Source organism: Eublepharis macularius, chromosome 9, assembly GCF_028583425.1.
Source record: "Eublepharis macularius isolate TG4126 chromosome 9, MPM_Emac_v1.0, whole genome shotgun sequence".
Taxonomy (NCBI): Eukaryota; Metazoa; Chordata; class Lepidosauria; order Squamata; family Eublepharidae; genus Eublepharis; species Eublepharis macularius.
This window is the reverse complement of record NC_072798.1, coordinates 51,405,282-51,425,431: the sequence shown is the minus strand read 5'-3', so window position 1 is coordinate 51,425,431 and position 20,150 is coordinate 51,405,282. Positions and strand designations below refer to the sequence as shown.

At 37.3% G+C, this 20,150-nt stretch overlaps 1 protein-coding gene across 4 annotated transcripts in view; it reads left to right on the top strand.

Moving 5' to 3' along the window:
• Positions 1 to 20,150, top strand: part of TMTC3 (transmembrane O-mannosyltransferase targeting cadherins 3) — a 51,088-nt gene that overhangs the window by 28,073 nt on the left and 2,865 nt on the right. For all 4 annotated transcript variants that reach the window (XM_054989422.1, XM_054989421.1, XM_054989423.1 and 1 more), the window contains exons 7-14: positions 1,446 to 1,618; positions 2,466 to 2,718; positions 7,221 to 7,369; positions 11,334 to 11,454; positions 13,202 to 13,313; positions 15,523 to 15,626; positions 16,098 to 16,267; positions 19,128 to 19,354. In XM_054989422.1, coding sequence (XP_054845397.1) covers positions 1,446 to 1,618; positions 2,466 to 2,718; positions 7,221 to 7,369; positions 11,334 to 11,454; positions 13,202 to 13,313; positions 15,523 to 15,626; positions 16,098 to 16,267; positions 19,128 to 19,354 — 1,309 coding nt within the window. The remainder of the gene's footprint in view (positions 1 to 1,445; positions 1,619 to 2,465; positions 2,719 to 7,220; positions 7,370 to 11,333; positions 11,455 to 13,201; positions 13,314 to 15,522; positions 15,627 to 16,097; positions 16,268 to 19,127; positions 19,355 to 20,150) is intronic.

The window sequence follows — 20,150 nt, the reverse complement described above, 5'->3', positions numbered from 1 at the left end:
AATTTTGACAGCTGTGACCACTTATCTGTCCATGATCAAATAACAACCTGAAGCCAAAAATGTCCCTGCATAGGTGGTAGTTTCCTTTTTTAATTTCATGAAAATATCATTGTTAGCAAGAGTAGGAGTGAGGAGCCCTACAGCAGGCACTTTTCATACTGGCTATCTCTTACATAGCTTCAGGCATCTCCAAATATGAACACAGTTATCTTTGGGCCAGTCTAGAGCTGCCCTTGACCCCATCTTAGAGAACTGTCCAATTTGATGCAGCCTCCTTTTAAAAACCAACTTTCATTTTTTAGTAGTTGCTTACTTAGTTTCTCCTTTGATTTTGAAATTCTGGGATGACCCTAGCATTCCAAAGTAAAAGCCAATGGGAAGAACTAATCCATGAATTTAGCATAGTTATAGCTGACAGTAGTTCCATTAGCTTTTTAAAAAGCTGTTTGAAACTATGCAGTTAACTAATTTTTATAATAAGCATAATTATCATACATATGGATTAAAGTATCCTTTTGTTTTAATGATGCTAATGAGTTAAAAGTATTTGCTTGGTCCAATGACCAAATATTTTTGACTAGTCGTAGGATCAATCCTAGACCACGAATTAGCAACCTACTGAAAAATTAAAAGGGTCCTTGTGCTCATGAATGGTTTATGGCATGTCGCTTCTATAGTCCAAAGAACACACTTTTGTCATTTGGGCCATGAAGCTTTGAGAAATATTTTAAAGTGTCATACAGAAGTGGCTTGATTTACTCAATATTGAGTTGTATATACACTGTTTATTACATATACTTACTTTGATTTTAATGTAGACATATATGCTTTGGCTGTTCTTTTTAAGATAACAGTAAAAAAAAGTATTGTTGAGAATATAGGTTCCAGCATTCCTGTATTATTTTCCTCTCAGGAAAACTATTGCTCAATCCTTTAATTTTACAATGTAAGTTTAGGAGATTATACTGAATTCACAAAAATATCCTTAAATTTGGTGATGGCTAAAGATTCTGTCCATAGATGTTGGTTTACTGCCCTGTCATGATGTTTGTCTGTGTAGGCAACAGAATTCCTGTAAACATGAAGAACTGGGAATATCACATGGCCCAGCAGTCATGTAATCACTATCAAAACTATTCTGTGTGGCTGGAATAGTCACCATGGCTGCCAAGCAGCTGGAATTAATATAAAAGATATTGGTGTCATTAATCTGAATTCATTGATTATACTTACTTTATGCTGTCTCTTGTTGGTTTCATCTGAGCTGTATTGGTTTCAGATGTTTTATCTTAAAGTGTAGTGCTTTGGGGGGAAAGGTGGCCTCTGAATTGAAGAAGAAATAAATTGGTGTTGATAATATGTGTATTTTAGCTGTTGGTACAGTGTACTGAATGGTGATTAAATATGTGCTTTCTTTGGAAACTAAATCTTGATTTTCTCTTTAGTACACCTTGCCTATTCTGTGGGATACAGTATTGCAGATTCTCCGAGGCAAAGGCAGCATTCCTTATTGTATGCTTCAAATGCTGTTGAAACTAATTGTTCTGATGTTCAGTACTCTATTGCTTGTTGTGATCAGAGTCCAGGTTATACAGTCACAACTGCCAGTGTTTACGAGGTAAAATCCACTATTTTATTGTACTTAATTCTTCTAAAATATTTAAGCTTAGTGATAGACAATAGAATCCTATAAGGCATCTATTGCAAAGCTGATGTTCTTCCACACTGCTGTGAATGTCTTTGAGAAGTAAGTATTTTACTACAATAACAGAGCAATCCTAAGAAGAGTTACTCCAGTCTAAGCCCACTGAAATCAATGTGCTTAGACTGGAGTAACTCTTCTTAGGATTGCTCTGTAATTTCAGTGCCATTCCATGGTGTCAAAAAATTAGCTATAAAAAAGCCAGATGTGCAGATATGTTCTGAATGATGGAATAAAAGGTCTATATTAAAGAGATTTTTGGAACTATAACAAATTTTAGGTTATGATCTATTATTCAAACAGGATAGTGGGGAAGGATAAGTTGTAGGATGTCTTCCACGTCATACTCTTTCCACAAGTCTAAATGTTTTCTTGTACCCTTCACCTAACTTTAAAGTTGTATTCTGAAGCCCTTGCACACTGTACTTAACAAAAGTTACACAAGGAGTCTCTTGATGTTTAATGACACAAGGAACAGAGTTTTTCAAACTCTATAAAGATTTACAAAGAGTTCCCAGGATTTAAGCTTTTCGGAGTTAAGATCCCTGTAAATTCTTTGTTGGTATTTAAGGTGCTACGGGACCTGTACCTTGTTTACCTACTGCAGACCATCATGGCTACCCGCCTGAAATTACAAAGATTTATTTATTTAAAAAAAAATCTCATCTTAAATTCTTGTGATCCTGAATCAAAAGCTGCTGTCATGGAATTGTCTTTTAGAGAGCTTTGAAATTTTGTGTGGGTTTGTTTTTGTTTTAATTAGGTTTGATAACCCAGCTGCTGTGAGCCCCTCTCCTGCAAGGCAGCTCACTTTCAACTACCTCCTTCCTGTAAACGCCTGGTTGCTCCTCAATCCTTCAGAACTATGTTGCGATTGGACAATGGGCACCATACCACTCGTAGAGTCTCTCTTAGATGCAAGGAACATTGCCACAATCACATTCTTCTGTGTTTTGGGATCTTTGCTTGTCTTCAGTCTCCGGTACCCTGGGGATTCCTCTAAGACTGTACTAATGGTAAGAAAGATGTTTCCCAGTATTAAACCTGAAACACTTGACAAGCAATGTTTTACTGTAAGCTGGAATCATGCTATAAGAACAGAGATTATAACACTGGCATAAGAAAATTGTCATAATGCACTTTGGTAATAAGTATTTTGAGTGTAGTTGCTCTGCCCCTGTACAATTTATTTGTCCTGCCTCTATCCTGCTGCTGCAGTATATAAAAGACAGAAAATATTCAGCTGGTACGGTCAAATTTCCAGAAATTTTGAAGCCACAAGGAAAAATATTCCCCCTCCTCCGGTTTTGGGAAAAAATGGACATTTTGGGGGGAATTGTAATATATGCAGTATTACAAAATATGTAATTTATGCAAATCTTAACTAATTTTACTTCTTGAACAATATAAAATGTGTCCTTATAACTTACTTAGCATATAAAATTGCCGTGTTTGACATATTCATGCAGTTTAAGTTATAAACACCTTTGTTTTTTATAGTCAAAATTGTACATACCCAGTACTTGAGAGATGAACTGATGCACCCTATGCTGTCTTATCTGAAAAGTAGAAAAAGTAGGAGTTAATCAGAAAACCATCAGAAAACATAAGCTTTGTGGTAAATAACATTATATTATTTGATCAAAAATAAGTTACATGCTCACACTATAATTAATAGCATACTTTGATATCTAGTTACACTTCATAACATTAAAGCATTGAACTGTTCAGTAGTGTATTAACTGCATACATATTATAGCATTTTATCTATGTACAAAATTAGTCACATTTAAAAATTAAAGTATCAGCACCTCAAGTCTCTAATCAGAATCAGTTTCTGAAACTTCTGATTCTAAGCCTTCATTTTTATCCTTAACCTCAAGAAAACTAGAGGTTTGCACAAAATGAGACAAGCTTCTCTAGTCTTTCATACTTTCTAGGTGCAGAAATGCGCCTTGGATTTCAGAGTTGTGTATGTCTATAGCACACTCGCCTTGTTTTTAAAAGCATTCCACTCATTCTAAAAGAGAAAATATTTCATACTTTTTTTCAGTACTCTTCAAAATTTCAATTTTTCCATTAGAAAAAAGAGAGAGAGGCCTCAGGAAAAAAAGTTTTCCCCCAATTTTTCCAGGTTTGTTCCCAGGCCGTCACATTTCTATGGCCAGGCAAACTGTCAACAGTGGAGTTTTCTGTTTCCCTTATAGTCTTAAAATAGCACCTTTATAGCTAGAAAAGAGCCCCATATGCAGTTAACGTGGCATAGCCGTGTATTAAAAAGAGCTGTACTATGGAAACTATACTTAGGGTTCTCTTTGCTTCCCCTTTAACCTTTGAAAAACCAAAGCTTATCAAGTTTTCATGCAGTTGTAATAGTATAGGCCTGTACAAGCAATAGTACAAGCAGTTAAATGGCAGCTGTGCATATGGTTCTGTCCTCCCAGCATTAGTTTTTCCACAGGAAATTATAAGATTGATCTTCAAATGCCCTGAGCAGAAGGCCTCATAGGGTTGTCATACAGGTAAACTGAAAGATGATTATGTTATAATTAATTTCTTTAAAATAGGGTACAATATTTGAATTATGTTAGCAGGTTCAGGCCCACAGTTTATATACCTCAGCTTTGATCAATTGCTTGATTTAGGGGATAGAACAAAGATCAGAGACACATTGGATTGTGGCAAATTCTTTGATTTGATATTGTTAGTTTATAGTTTTCCTATTAAGGTGTCTGGTGATTTCACTCATTGTGGTTCTCCCATTATTTGAAGGCTCTGTTTTTATAATATAACCTTTTTGCAGACTTCTTTATTATGAATCTGCATCTGAAAATCTTCAAATATAATGCCAGACAAATCAGATTGCCTCAAGGGCCATTTACTAGAAAATAAAAATGCATTAGTCTATATAAGTATTCTTCCTTCAAGTGCTGCATAAACTAGTTAAAAGAGGGTAATACAATTTTCCCTTTTAATAGGCTTTGTGAATGAGCTGAGTATATATACCTGTTCGGGTTGAATACACCATGGGGGGCTTGTGTTGCTTGGTCTCACTGTCTATAACGATCAGTTCCTGTTGTATCTGTATCCCCTGCTCAGCATCTTTGCTTCCTTGGTTCCAACAGCTGAATATGTTCCAGTTCAGTGTACATGAGAGGAAAATCAGAATTAGTAGAGCCCAGTTTGTGTGAAAATAAGAGGCCTCTTTATTGCCGAGTTTGGCAGCATCAGATAAAATCTTGATGCCTGGGCTTCTCATCTAGTTCGTGGTATTCATGTACATAAATTGTGGTGCCTGTTTCTCTGTTCTTTATCAGGCTTCCCTGAATGTTTTTTTTGTTGTTGTTCTTGAATATTGTAACATGTCATCGAGCTGCGTTAGTTCTACACTCAAAAATGCTGTTGGTAGCTGTCAGGTTAATACATTGTCTATCTGAGGTTAAGATTATTAGTGGCATATGTTACATTATTCTTACTAAGAATGAATCTTCTTTGCCATTTCTTTGCCCAGTTCTATGGCATGTATTTAACTTTGTACAGTCTGCTTTGCAATGTAACTTCACATTTGCAAATGTCACCTCTAGGTTTATCCTTCCTTTGTAACACAAAATTGGCCTTTTGTCAGACTACAATGATGTCATGCCTGTAGCACTGGGAATGGAGTGAAAATGAGGCATGTGTGTTTTCACACATTGATCCTAGGAACGACTCAAGATGTGCAAATGGCAAGAAGGCTGAAACTGCTGTTACCTGAGAATTCTAACAAATTTTAATATAGGAGCAGTCCCTGAGGTGACTCAACAAATCTAGATGATCTTGAAGGATTATGAGGCTTTTCTGTTTATTTTGCAGCTCGCTTGTTCTGAAAATTTGACATACTGCACCAGTGGAATTCTAGGAATGTAGCTCATACTTCAGATAGATTTAATGCATTTGTGTTACATGAAGAGATTATCCGGGACACTTCAACAAGTGTGACAAGAACAAGTGCAGTTCTGAAATCTTTTTATGTTAAATGTGAGCAGCTTGCCAAAGGATTTAGAGGTCTCGTAGGGCTAGGAGAATGCTGAAACATAGATCTATATTGGGCACCAAGGAAACAAGCATGTTGGGTTCAGAGTAATTTAACATAATTGCTTGTCTGGGGATTCATTATGGCTTGAGTTGAGGCTGGGGACTGAGAACAGGATACATCTCCTTCCTTGTCAGGAGTTCTCCTTGTTTGTTTAGCAGACACTGCTGGTATGTCTTTATGATTGTCCAAGCTAGAGACCTGTGTAGCGGATTTTCCTTTTCAAAGACTTTTTACCCTTCCAGACCTCACAGCATTGGTTATATGTAATGGTGTGTCTGAGTTGCTTTGATAAGAGTCTTTTGCCCAATTCAGGCTGGTCACTTCATATTGTGGCATTATGTAGAGAGACAACCGAGAACCCTTACACTGCCACAACAGAAATCAAGGCATTTGCCTCTGTACCTCTCCCTGCATAACTGAGGGAGGGAAAGTGGCTACTCTACCTCTTTTTGCCTACAGGGGTACAGGGATTTGTATCACTGAGGCAAGCCTATGCTTCACTTCATCCTCACCACTACCACCTGAGTGCTAGAGTAGCTCAAGCAAAACAGGAGAGAGCACAGACCCAGAGTCATTGTGAAAAGCCTCAGGGTGTGGTTGAGGGTGCTGTGGTATTGATATTGCAGGAGTTGGCCAGAGGAACTCTTAGACTCTTAATTAATGGGGCTTTGCCCCATTCTGTATTGACTCCAAACAGATAAAACTGCTCTAGGCTAATATTCATATAATGCTACCATGTAAAGGCTGAGATGGGGACACACAAGTGGCAGTGGAAACTTATGTTCTAAGGGAAGATGCAGCACCATCCCGGATAAGAAAGGTTTATACTTGGGCCAACGTTATTCTCAGTGAATCCTGTAAGCTGCTACTGCCTTTGTCCAGAGAATGATCAGGAGGTGTTCGGCACAGTTAAGTTGCTGTAAGCTTGATAGGGAAGAGGGAGCTGTAATAGCTGTAGGCATATTATAGACATAGAAAGCCTATTGCATGAATTAAAACATTAAAATTCTCCAGATTTTTGAGAGTTTTGCTAAACGTTTCCTTAAAGTCAAGAGAAGCTGTTCTCTGTAAGGATAACTTATTCCCTTATTCCTTATATTTTCCTGTTTCTAAATATACTAATATTAATTAAATATTATTGAACATATTAATATTAATTAAATGTAATTAAATATTATTAAGTAAGTATAAATGTTAACATTAAATATTTTTTTATTTTATTGCAGTTAATATATAGAGCAATGTGGTTGACAACTAGTAAATTATGCACTCAGTACACATATTCCACATTAGATGTTCTTCTGTTATACTTCTGGAATTAAAAGTTATACTTGAGCTACACTAAATATAATTTGGATTTCTTTAACTGTGTAAGCACTTTGCTTTGGGTTACTAGTTAGTGTTTGTGTGTCTTTTTGTTTTGTTTTGTTTTTGCTTTTTTAGGCACTTTGTTTAATAGTGTTGCCATTCATCCCAGCATCAAATCTTTTTTTTCCTGTTGGCTTCGTAGTAGCAGAGCGAGTGTTATATGTTCCCAGCATGGGATTCTGCATGCTAATAGCCCATGGGTGGAGAAAGCTGACAAGCAACAGGTAGGTTAAAAGTTACGGTGGATGTGGTGGGGGGTTTATTGGGTTTGGACGGTGATTAATGTTGTTGAAGTTTTGTGCATGGCAAGCTGTCTCAGTGGCTTACTCTTCACTGGCTTTATCATCTTATTCCATTATTAATATACGAAGCATGTGAAGAAAACACATAGGCTGGGCACTGCCTTGCTCTATACAATTCCATTGCAGTAAGAAGAAGAGATTGTATTTTAAAGAGTAGTTCTATGAAATATTAGTTTCTTCTTTGAAAAAAAAAGTATGCTGCCTCATAATCCTGTGTAGCTGTTAGTGCTTTAAAGAAAGCTTTAGCTTTTTAAAAGGATACAATCTTGTTTACCCAGCTTTATATCCGCTGTATCAGCTGTTCCTGATCAACCAAGAAATGCTTGCCCCCATTAAACCCATTGTTATATGTAATGTGTCAGTTGAAAGCATTTGAAACAACCTGGAAGGGATGGCCTGGTGAGCTCAGAGAATTAAAAATTTCCTAAAGTTTTCTTGCTTCATTTTCTCTCTTTCCATCCACTTCTGTTGCTTTATACAGTTCTGTTTTGCTTTATGCTTCTCTATATATGTGGAGGAAAATGAGGTCTTTTCCCCATTAATTATCCACTATAAATGTCAAATTTATTTTCATGTAGGTTCGATTTTTATTTTGAACATAGTGCACAGCTTTTTCTGAACTATAAACTATGCAATATCCATGTTGAACAGACAAGAATCATCAGGTGGGAAGATGTCTCAGTTGACTGAACACATACATTTACAACTTAATAAGAAATTGTGTGTTTCAAATCTATAGATGTCTGAAGAGAATTCTTTTTTTAATAGACCTGGCCACTTTTATAGTTTTATAGTTTCTCAGATTATATTGGTTTGCCATCAAGCACTGCTTTTGTTATACCACTGTCTCTAATTCATAGAATTCTTAAAGGTGTCGTAACTTGCATAGGCCATAATGCCAGATCATGGTTTCACATGGTTTATGAAGTAGCATCAGACTTGTATGCCCTTTTTCTCCTCCTCCCAAACCTTTCCCCACTTCTGCTGTTGGCAAATCATAGACATTTTATTTAAATTGGCAAATGCAATTACCCACTACACCAGAAGTACAAACAGCAGTTTAATCATCTTTGCAGTTTTAATTTTGAGAGCAACTTCGAGTTTGCTGGCTTGCTGAGACAGTTTGCTGACAACCAGGTTGCATAGGAGGACATGAGGAGAGGTGGAGAGAAGATAGTGTATGGGCCTCAGGTGGACTGTGTTTGTTACACTAAACCATGCCATAGTGTTAAGTCTGAAACCATCTGATAGGTGCATTCATGGCACTAGGAACAAATCATAAGCTCATACTCTTTTCTCTTTCATTCTAGTTTTATATAGTGCTAGCCATAGTTTGTCAGTTTAGATACAGAGGTAATACCGAACAGGAAACAAAGGGAAAACTGCAAAGGAAAGGTACATGATGTGCCTATTATTTACTCTTGTTAATAGTTTGGAAAATTATCTGAACTAAGTCATATATACTGCTTGCCTGCCACCTTGCAAGAGTTCTCTTCATTCACTGAGCTAGAGAGAGCTGGTCCACATCTGCATGATGAACCACGTACAAATAGAGTTCTTCTGCACACAAATGAGAAGTGTGAACATAAGATTGGCATATGCTTAGATGTAAACAGAGGTCTGTAGATCAGAATTTCCTGTTCACTTTTTGAAAGTCAAATTTATTTTCAACAGCTTTTAAAACCACTACAATTGCTTTCCAACAATGTGTTTGGGGAAAAGATGTTTGTTACAACTTACTAATTACACTTTTAGCCTCCCTAATCCATATAATTAGTCTCATCTCTTTTTATATCAAAGAAATAAATGATTAATTTGGGGGGGGTATATTTTTTAAACAAATAAGAACAAAGAAAATGTAAATGAGGTATATCTAAGGAGAATCTGTTCCATCAAACACAAAGATTTCCTGTAAGCAATTATGCTATTAACTCCTGATTCTATTTAACAGCAAAATGTGTTATAAAATAAATTGTCATGCATTAGATAATTAAATGTGACTTTCTAAGTCTTATTTCCATGATATCATTGACTGAAGCAGTTCACTAATATCTATGAATGCCAGAAATAGCCTCTTCAATATTTCAGTCATACGTAGCAAATTAATACATTACAGTACAACACATTTGTAAGGGGGTGGGGTATTTTTTTTTGCATGAGTGCATTAAACACCATAATTTCAGCAGTGACCTTGACATGTACATGAACACAGATGTGTGCACAATAGTTTATTCTTCTGATAGGAACACTTCCCAGAACAAGTTAATCCACTGTGAATCAGTTGTCAGCAACCAGTAATAATAATAACAACAACTGCAGTTATATACTGCTCTTCTAGACAGATATTTGCTCACTCAGAGCGTTGAACAAAGTCAGTGTTATTATTATCCCCACAATACTGCTAGGGAGCTGGGGCTGAGAGGAGTGATTTATCCAAGGCAACTTAACTGAGCTTATTGCAGTAGTAGGATTCAAACCATCAGCGTGCTGATTTGCAGCTCAGCCACTTAACCACTATGCTATAGTAGCTCCCTAGGGAATCTGTCTGCATCTTGCAGCAGACTCCCTTCTCTCACACATGTCTGCAGACTTTCTTAGAGAATGCACTAGGACTTGATTCTTTATACATGACAAAACAAAATTGGCAGACTGAAACAATTGAGCAGTAGCAGTGTTGAGCAGATACACCAGAACCATCAACATTAAGCTGAATGTATGTTTTTCAAAACACTTTGTACTGGACTTGAGTTGTTCAGGTGCAGCCATGGATGGTTTTCATGTCTAGAGAGCTTGGTGAGATCGGCTGTTTATAATTACTATTAGTGAACACACTAAAACATATTTGGGTCATTCTTTAGAAGACAAGACTACTGCTGTGTAACTACAAGCACCAAATTTGCTCCAGTGTGTGTTGAGAAAACAGTTTCAATATGGTTGGGGTATGAGATTTTTACACTGGCAGGTTATGTATTCTGTCTGCACAGTATTATGTGGTTGATCTGTTAAATTTATTCAGGAATACAGCTCTAAGCTCAGTAATACTGAATACTGAACCCTAATTGAGAACTTACTAGGGGGAAACTCTTCTTGATAGCATCCCTGTGGTAGGTACCTGATTGGCAATTTCATAGGTCAGGAGGATGTGCCAAAGGAATATTTGGCAGGGCACAATCTGGACCTGGTCACTTATTTAGAAAGGAGTGCGTGGCAGCCTCTTTAAAACTGATATAATCAGTAGATTTATATATCTGGTGTAGTTATCCCCTTTTTGATTCCTTCTGTTCAGCTTGAAGCTAGTCTATGATTCTGTTTTTGCTCTCATGCTTCTCCTTGTACTTTGAGCACCCTCAAAGTTACTGTTACAATGCTGCAATAGCAGTAGAGAGAACTGGGTTCAAATCTCAATTCTGACACCGCTCACTGTGTGACCTTATTTTTCTCTAGTCTGATCTAAAAGGTTGTTGTGAGGGTAAGATAGAGGATAGGAGCATGTACCACCCCTCCTTGAGTTCCTTGGAGGAAACGGAGAATAAAATTATAGACGTCATGCTTACTAGCAGTATTAAAGCTAGTGAGTTATAGGTCATAAAATAGAATAAAAATAATGTGTATACATTTACATTTCTTTCCCTAAATGCACCTGCTACTATTGTAATGTCTAAAAGATCATGCCATCATTTTCCATGTGATAAGGTTTCTACTCCCGTGAGATGGTAAATATGAATAATGTATAAATCAGATTGAGGATGACCAGCAAAAGTAAACAGGAAGTTGATCTAAGTTAAGATTGGTATGTATTTGGGGATATTATCAGCCAGCAGTACACTGGAAATGCTAAAATGGCATGAAGTATATTTATCACCTCTTTTTTTTTATTTTGCCACAGTGTGCTAAGAAAACTGTCCTGGGTTTTTCTGTCTCTGGTGCTGTTCATTCATGCCTTAAAAACACTACACAGGAACTGGGATTGGGAATCTGAATATACATTGTTCATGTCAGCTTTAAAGGTACAACTTTATGATTTGCACAGACATCTTTGATTAACAAAACAATTTTAGGTACTTCTCACTGTAATAGAAACTTGATTTGATATCTGGAAAACGTGTGTGTGTAATAGATATGTATACGTGAATATGTGTATTTCATATTTAAAATTACATTTATTTACTTGCTTGGTATCTTTCCTTTATCCTCAGTGGGGATTCAAAGCAGCTTGTATCATTCTCCTTTTCTCCATTTTTTTTGTTTTCACAATAATCCTGGCTGCTATATATGTGAGTCACCCAATAAGCTTCCATGGCACATATTCCAATGGGATATGTAAAAAAGATAATCTTGTGGCTTCTTGTTGATTTCATGCTAAATTTATAACCATCATAAGAGAGTCACTAACATGGATGAGGTTCTAAATACAGTTTATTTTACTTCATTAATTGTTCACCTTTCTCACTGCAACTAGGACACAGATCAATTAAGCTACAACCCTGTTCCCAATATAAAAAATGCCCTCTTGCACAGTTCTCTTTTACCACATTCCTAATCCATTTTAAAATGCCCTGAGCAATTCTGCTTTAAACATTCTGCAAAATGGTAGAATAGTGGGCACTTTCTTGACTTTGTCAGGCTGTTCCACAAAGTGGGAGCTGCAACAGAGAGTGCTTGGGAGCAGCAGCTGTTTGTCGTACCTTTTTATGTGTTGACACTTTTCAGGTTTTTCTCAGATGAGCACAGCTCTGATAAAATCTAAATTTTGCAAGGTATTTTATATTGGGTATATCTGATGAAAAGATTGCAAAAGGGTGGATATGTTATTCTGCCATAGCAAAATAAAAGTCCAGTGGCAACTTAAAAGTCTAATATTTAATAGGAGCTTAAGGTGCCACTGGATTTAATTTGGTTGGAAAAAAACCACTCTCAAAAACTAAAAGAAAGCAAGTTTCAGTTTAAACTTGGAGAGAAAATAAAAAGTTAGAATTCACACTTCATAATGGCCATGTTAAATATACTAGTTAATTTATCTCACTACCATAATGGTACGTAATTTTCCCATACAGTGTAATGTAATGGGCTGTGTCATGCTTGTACCTGAGAGACATGGGTTTGGGTCCTTGTTCAGTTATCTAGTTCACTGGGTCACCTTGGGGCAGTTGGTCTCAGAGCCAAAACACACGAGAAGAAATACCTAGGTTCAGCACGTGTTCTCTTACCTCAAGGTTTGCCGGGATCTGTAGGCGTCCTGGAAGCTTAAAGTTTAGCATTTACAGAGCAGCAGGAAGGGAAATACAGGCGCCTGTATTTCCCTTCCCCTTCCTGCTGCTCTGTAAATGCTAAACTTTAAGCTGCCAAGACACCTACACTTCCCAACAAACCCTGAGGTAAGAGAACACGTGCTGAACCTAGGTATTTCTTAACGTGTGTTTTGGCTCTCAGTTTCTCATTAATATAATGATGTGAGAATAAAGTGGAGGTGGGACAGCCATGTATACTCCCCTAAACACCCCAGAGAAACAGCAGGATCAAAATAATAGGTAAGTAGGTAATACCTCTTGATTTCAACTTGTAAATGGTTACAATTGACTTCAGGCACTTAGTATTTTCTTAACTGATTAGTTTGGCTTGGAAGATCAGCAGGAGTTCTAGTGGACATGTAAAACTTCTGTACACATGGGAAATGTGTTTTTATTTTTACATGTACATTTGGATTTGAATGCCATGATATGTTTGATATGCTTTTCATTTGTTTTCTGTGATTAGGTAAATAAGAACAATGCCAAACTCTGGAACAATGTAGGTCATGCTTTAGAAAATGAAAAGAACTTCGAACGAGCATTAAGATTCTTCATACAAGCCACCCAAGTTCAGCCAGGTGAGTTGGAAAAAATTGTCTAGAATGATTAGCCAGGACATAGAGATTGTTCTAATACTTATGCTAGAACAAGCATAGCCAACTTGCAGAAATACAGCCTGTATTATTCAGATAAATCCTTAAGAAACAATACATTTATGTGCAGATTGCTAATTTTGCTTCCTCAGAAAATGACTTCAAACCAAAAATAGCAAAGCATTTTCAAAAACCTAGGGTTTTCTCTGTTAAGCCATTGCAAAATTAATCTTTCAGTACTTCTGCTCTTAACTAAACCATGGAGCAAATTATATTTGCAGCTGGCACAACATACTCCTCTATCAGGAAATCTGAGATCGTAATGCATGTATTCAAGAATTTGTTTATAGTTACACCCTTTGCTCATTACCTGCAAAGTGTATTGGGTTACACTCAAGCATATTAACTTAGACGGATTAATTTCAAAACAAATCTATATGCTAGATATTCTGCTAGCTTTCAGCCATCACTTGAATCTGAATGGTTAAATGTGTAGAATGGCATTTAAATTTGACTTTTATCCAATTGCTTGTGGTGTTTGATCTTGTCCTCTGCCTTTTTCTGTAAAGTTGACTTTGCCAGTTCTAAGGCACAGAGTTAAAACTAAAGAGCAGAGTTTAAATGCAAAACAAGTTATCACAGTTCACTTATATGCACGACAAACTCGCTGCATTCTCTTTAGTCTTTTACATAGCAACACTAAGTAATCTCTTCCATGTCGATTTTCTGAAAAACCACCTGGTACGTTCAGTATTTATTCACTTTTTCAATTTGTAGGAACCTAAGTTACCTGTTTAGTATTAAAGAGACAAAGAGTAAGGTTCTGAAGAAACAGTGGGCTTCAAATATCCTTTAGCCTATTGTTCCAGGAGGAGCAAAGTTTGTGCAGTACCAGAGGCAGGCTTTCTGGATGCTCTCATTCTTTTGTTGGCACATCCAGAAGAGCATCTTTGTTTCTCACCCAGTACTATATTGTGAGGTGTAAAGTAGCCATTCTGTGACAATATGCCACTTTTGGCACCACCCAAAGGACTAGTGGGCTGTGGCTTAGTGGTAGAGCCTCTGTTTTGCATGCAGAGAAAGTCCCAGGTTCAATCCCCAGTATCTCCAGTTGAAAGGACCAGACAGTAGGTGGTGTGAAAAAACAATACTCTCCTTGATGTACCAATGGTCTGATTTATTATAAGCCAACTTCATTTGACTGGAAAATCATAAAATTCTGATTATCAAATTAGTCACTGAATTAAAATGAAATATTTGGTGTCTACTTATTTCTTAGGTCAAAAATAAGTTGAGTGTAGTGCTATTGCGTAAGAAACTAAAGCCTCTTGCACAAAGCTTGCATCTGAGCAATCTCACCACCACTACCATCTGCCAATTTTGGTTAGAATCAGAACACTGAGGCTTCCCTCTGTTTAAAATGTAACTCCTTATACTTCATGAGCAGCCAATCCAGAGAATTTCTGACTTAAGGAATGACTCTCAGAGGAATGTGAGAGGGGCATCATTTGAATGGTGCCTCATATTTAAAGGCAGATAGGTTAAAAATTATTTCGTGGCTGTCATAAATGAACGACTCTGGAATCTGCTGCTGCAGGAGGATTGGCAAAAGGCTCAAGCTGACCATGAGATTCTGGTTAGAATGGTATTGGTATATTATCTCAGTTGCCACTTTTGCCATTTAGTCGTGTGCCATACAGACATCCTTAGAAAGGGAGCAAAGGTTAATACTGAAGTTAAAAGGGTAGACACAAGTAACAAAAAATATGCAGTGTGGAAAATGTGGATGGAGGTCCTGGAAAAGTTCTTCCAAAGTAGATTTTGATTAGAAAGTACTTGTTCCTTGTTAAATATATAATAGCAGTTCTAGCTTTGGACTTGCACTATATGTGAAGTTTCTGCATTAGTGAAGTTTCTGCGTTGGCAAAGAACAAACAGTGCAGAGTGACAAGTTTAAAGTAGACCATATTAAGAAGTTCTTTGTGTAGTGGCTTACCTTACAACCAAAAGAGGTAAATGGGAGAATCTCTAGTTCCATCTTCACCTGCCATATCAAGTGATAAACTTGTGCTTTAATATTTCTTTGGATGCTGCTTCAGATGCTAATATCTATTCAGTATTATTTCTCAGGGAAAGGTTTTTAGAAAAAAATTGAATACATGTCTTTCTCCACTCCCATCCCCATAATTTGAAGATGATATTGGCGCCCATATGAATGTAGGAAGGACTTACAAAAATTTAAACAGAACCAAAGAAGCTGAAGAATCCTATTTAGTTGCAAAATCACTGATGCCGCAGGTAAGAAATAAGACTATTTAAAAAGTAATTTATTTGAAAAATTTTGGTAGAATAATGGGGAGTAACACTACAAAGCAGCAGATAATCTTTTTTCACCATGTAAATATTACCATGTATGTATCCTGACTTAGAGAGATCTGAAGGATTTTTCTGAAATTTCAAAGGACATATTAAATTGCAGTTACAATTACATGGCCCAGAAACTTCTGAAATACAAAAGTCATACATGGTCCTATATGGTCCATAGGTCTTACAGTGCTTGCTTCAGCAATAGAATATTCGCTTTCTGTGCTAACAAAAATACTCAGTTCAAAATAAGTTTATTTTGTAGACTTCCGTATTTTAAAACTGTCTTTGGCAGAAAAAAAAACTGTCTGGTACAAGTTCTTTGTAGTTTTGATTCATTGCATTTCTGATTGTTATTAACTGGAGTTGATACCTGCAGGCCTGATACAGTTTTTCTGCCATCAGATTATTCCAGGTAAAAAATACGCTGCACGAGTTGCTCCTAATCATCTGAATGTTTACATAAATCTTGCAAACTTGATTCGGGCAAACGAGTCTCGCCTAGAAGAAGCAGACCAGTTGTATCGCCAAGCAATTAGCATGCGGCCAGATTTCAAACAGGCATACATAAGCAGGTATTTCTGTAATCTGTAGTAGCATTCATAAATGTAACTCTGAGCACAACTTATTTCCCCAACAGTTCTCAAGCAGGATCATGAATTCCTCTGCCTGTTTACCTCTCAAAAGCCACTTCCTTGCTTAATAATAACAACAACATTCTATTTATATACCGCCCTTCAGGATGACTTAACTCACTCAGAGCGGTTTACAAAGTATGTTTTTATTATCACCACAACAAACACCCTGTGAAGTGGGTGGGGCTGAGAGAGCTCCTAGAAGCTGTGGCTCACCCAAGGTCACCCAGCTGGCTTCAAGTGGAGGAGTGGGGAATCAAACCCAGTTCTCCAGATTAGAGTCCTGCACTCTTAACCACTACACAAAACTAGCCATAATAACAAGCCACACATGATTGCCTGGCCCCCACTGACCAGGGAAATTTGTGGATGCTTGAACAACCCAATCTGACTACTTTGGGGTCAGCTGCCCATAGCACTTGTTAAGTCCCATATAGTAGCTTGTGACCCCCTCCTCTGCTTTATTCACAAGCTGCCAGGTTTACATCCTACAGTACTTCTCAGGCTTGTCCAGTTCAGTACCTCAAAGTTATTGATGATATCACTCAAATCCATATTCATATTGCTGTATAATGTGGACTACAAGATAATTATTTAATAAGTTATTAAGAAACTAGAGAGTGGTGGCATTTTTATGAGATGCTCACAGATTCACCTTTCTAGTACCATAATCATACGTTGGCAGCCCAATGTAGACAATTTTTGCAGCTGACGTAGATTCATCGGGAAGTGCCTTTTGCAGGACCCAACTGCCCTGCAAGACCACAGTGACCTTGCTAGGAATATTACAATATATCATCAAGTATGATGCCACGCTAAAAGCATCTTTGGGTTCCTACTAATCATATGTCTAGGGCACCTCCTAGACATATGATAACCAACGATCTAGTGTTTTATCCCACCCTTCTTGGTGTTCAGGCTGGTATACAAGTCTCCCTCCTTTCTTCACCATTCTCAACCTGTGAGATAAGTTAGGCTGAGATGGTGACTGGATTAGAGCCATCCAGGGAGATTCATGCCTAAATGGATTCTTGAACCTTGGTCTTCCAGTTCTAGTGCAGCTGGAACTGCACCACACATCACACCATGGCAGGAGGCCTTGACCAGTGATGATGCCCTCCAGGTGGTTAATCCTTAACTTGTATCAAGGTTGTTTTTGAGCCTTGCCAAACTACTGGACCCTGTTTCCCTCTACTTAAATCTGTAACAAGCAGCTTGAGGCTGAGGACGTAGATAGGCTTTACAGGTTCAAATTCAAAGACACCAGAACTAGAACTTTGTCCCCATTTTTCTTGAATCTCTAGTAATAGACTTGCAGTCTTGCTTCAGAGCTGGTTTTATCCTAGACACCATTTAAATATCAAGAGAAGGAGGAGTTTATTTGTTAAGAATGTTCTATTAAGAAGGTCAGGTTGGATGATACTTCTTTTTCCAGTCATCCATATGTAAAGAAAGCAAAAGAGTCCTCTGGCACTTGAAAGACTATTATATGACATGAACTTTCCAAGAGAGATTCTGTGTGAGTTAAAATATCTTTCCTGTGAGTAGCTTGGGTTTTCTTTCTCTTTCCAAATTAGAGAATTTTACACTCCATTTCTTCTGACTGCCTACAATTAGCTCAACCTTTTCCTCCGGTATAGTATCACCTATTAAACAGCACTTTAAACAAATACATTAGGACCTTTCAAACAGTTGAATGATTTCTTCTGCCAGATTTTCACCTGAAATAAAAGTAAGCTTCAAAAAAGGGATTAACGATTTTTTGTTAGACTTTGCAATCACAGTCTAAACAACATTTTTAAGTCTCTGGGCACTGGTAGAAAGCAAATGTGAATTCATAATAGGAAGAATTCTTGTGAGATCACCTAAAATCTTAGATATCACCAGGAAAACTCTTTATAAGGAAGAAATAACAATTTATAATGGAAAACCAATGTATAAGTTACATTTGGTGTAGTGGAGAACTGGAAAGATAGTTCCGAATTTTTAAGAACTGCAAGGGAATTCATAGATTGGTAAAGCAGAAAAGCTGTTCTTTAGGCAATGTTTAAAGTGTTGGACTAGGATCTGGGATACCAGGTTTTAATCCCTGCTATACCATGGAAGCTTGCTGGGTGACCTTAGGCTACTCACACACTCTCTCAACCTAACCTACCTCACAGGATGGCTGTGATAATAAAGTGGAGGAGAGGAGAATTATGTAATTATGCTTCGGGTCCCTATTGGGGAGAAAGGAAGCATATAAATGAAATAAATAAAATACATTCAGAGTAGGAAATCAACTAGTTGTTCATAAAATCAAGTCCACCAAAAACTGTTGATTTGGATGTGCAGAGTGTTATGTGAAATGAACATCTGCAGCAAAGTGACTCCAATAAGGAAAAAACGAGTTGGGTTTCTCATGTGAAGAAAAGTACAGTTGTGAGCTGCTGATACTGCCATTTATGTTTCGCAGTTGTGTGCTTCTCTTCTTTCCTGGTGCTTTTTATGATTGTTCTATTAGTAACAGTGTTCTGGGTTTCTCTGTTGGCCAATGCTAATCTGGAACTGGAGCACAGACCAGTAAAAGAGCCACCCCCTGCTCATCATCAGTCTCACCCTATACATTGGCATTGTTGTAGAGCCGGTAAAAGAGGCACAACACTTCAGCATTGTTATCACACCTCCTTCCCTGGCTTCTTGTTCTCTTCATGCATATCCCAACTGGCATAGCACTTTTCAGCTCTGTATGTTGTTTGCACCAAATGAATGTCAGTGAGTAGATGAGAGGAAACAAAAATTAACTTTTATTACTCAACAGGGGTGAACTGCTTCTAAAAATGAACAAGCCGATGCAAGCTAAGGAAGCTTACCTTAGAGCCCTTGAGCTGGATAGGAGCAATGCAGATCTGTGGTATAATCTGGCAATTGTTTATATTGAACTGAAAGATCCAACTGAAGCTCTGAACAACTTCAACAGGGCATTAGAATTGAATCCCAACCATAAGCTGGCACTGTTTAATTCTGCACTGCTGATGCAAGAATCTGGTACGTTGGTTCAGTTACAACTCATCTGCATGTCAAGTATTTTATAACACACTGAGGTTGTTGTCCTACATACTGTATTTTCCTAAAGAGAACACGAGTATAAGATATTTGCCTGTCTTTGAAGGGACAGGTTGTAGAAATCTACTAAATTACCTTAAAATACCCATGGCTGGGAATAATCTTTACTTAAATTGAAAACCTGATAAGCAGCTCCAAAGGAAATTTGTGGTAAAATCAGTTGAAAGTGCTTTCTGCTTAACCATTTTTAACTCTTTATTAACTTTTGCAGTTGTTCAAATATAGAGAGTACTCTTGGCTATATGTAGTTACTGAAGACAGCTTATATCATGTGCATGTGTGTTTCTTTTTAATTTTGGATATTGTGAATTGGATCCAAAATTTTACAAGCAGAGCTGTGTACATTAGAACATTCCTCCCCCTCCTTCTGCAGCTCTCTGTGACCCCAGAGGCGTTGTCCCTTCCCCAGGAACCCTCTCAGCACTGCTGGGTATAATGAGAGGGTTTACAGTAGAAGGCAGAATGACAAAACACACTCCCCTTTCTCTGCCAAAGGAAGAGCCCAGCTATAAAACGCACAAATTGCATTACATAAGCACCACGCTCATAGCGTAAATTATTCAATTTTACCTTGGTTCATTTGACTTTAGACTCCATTCACATGATGTTTCAGTATTAATATCTAATCTGTGTTCTGTAGAATTTGTATTAAACGTAGAGCAGCAGATGATAAGCCTAGGATTGATTTATAAAAGTATATGGCAAAATCATATTAATA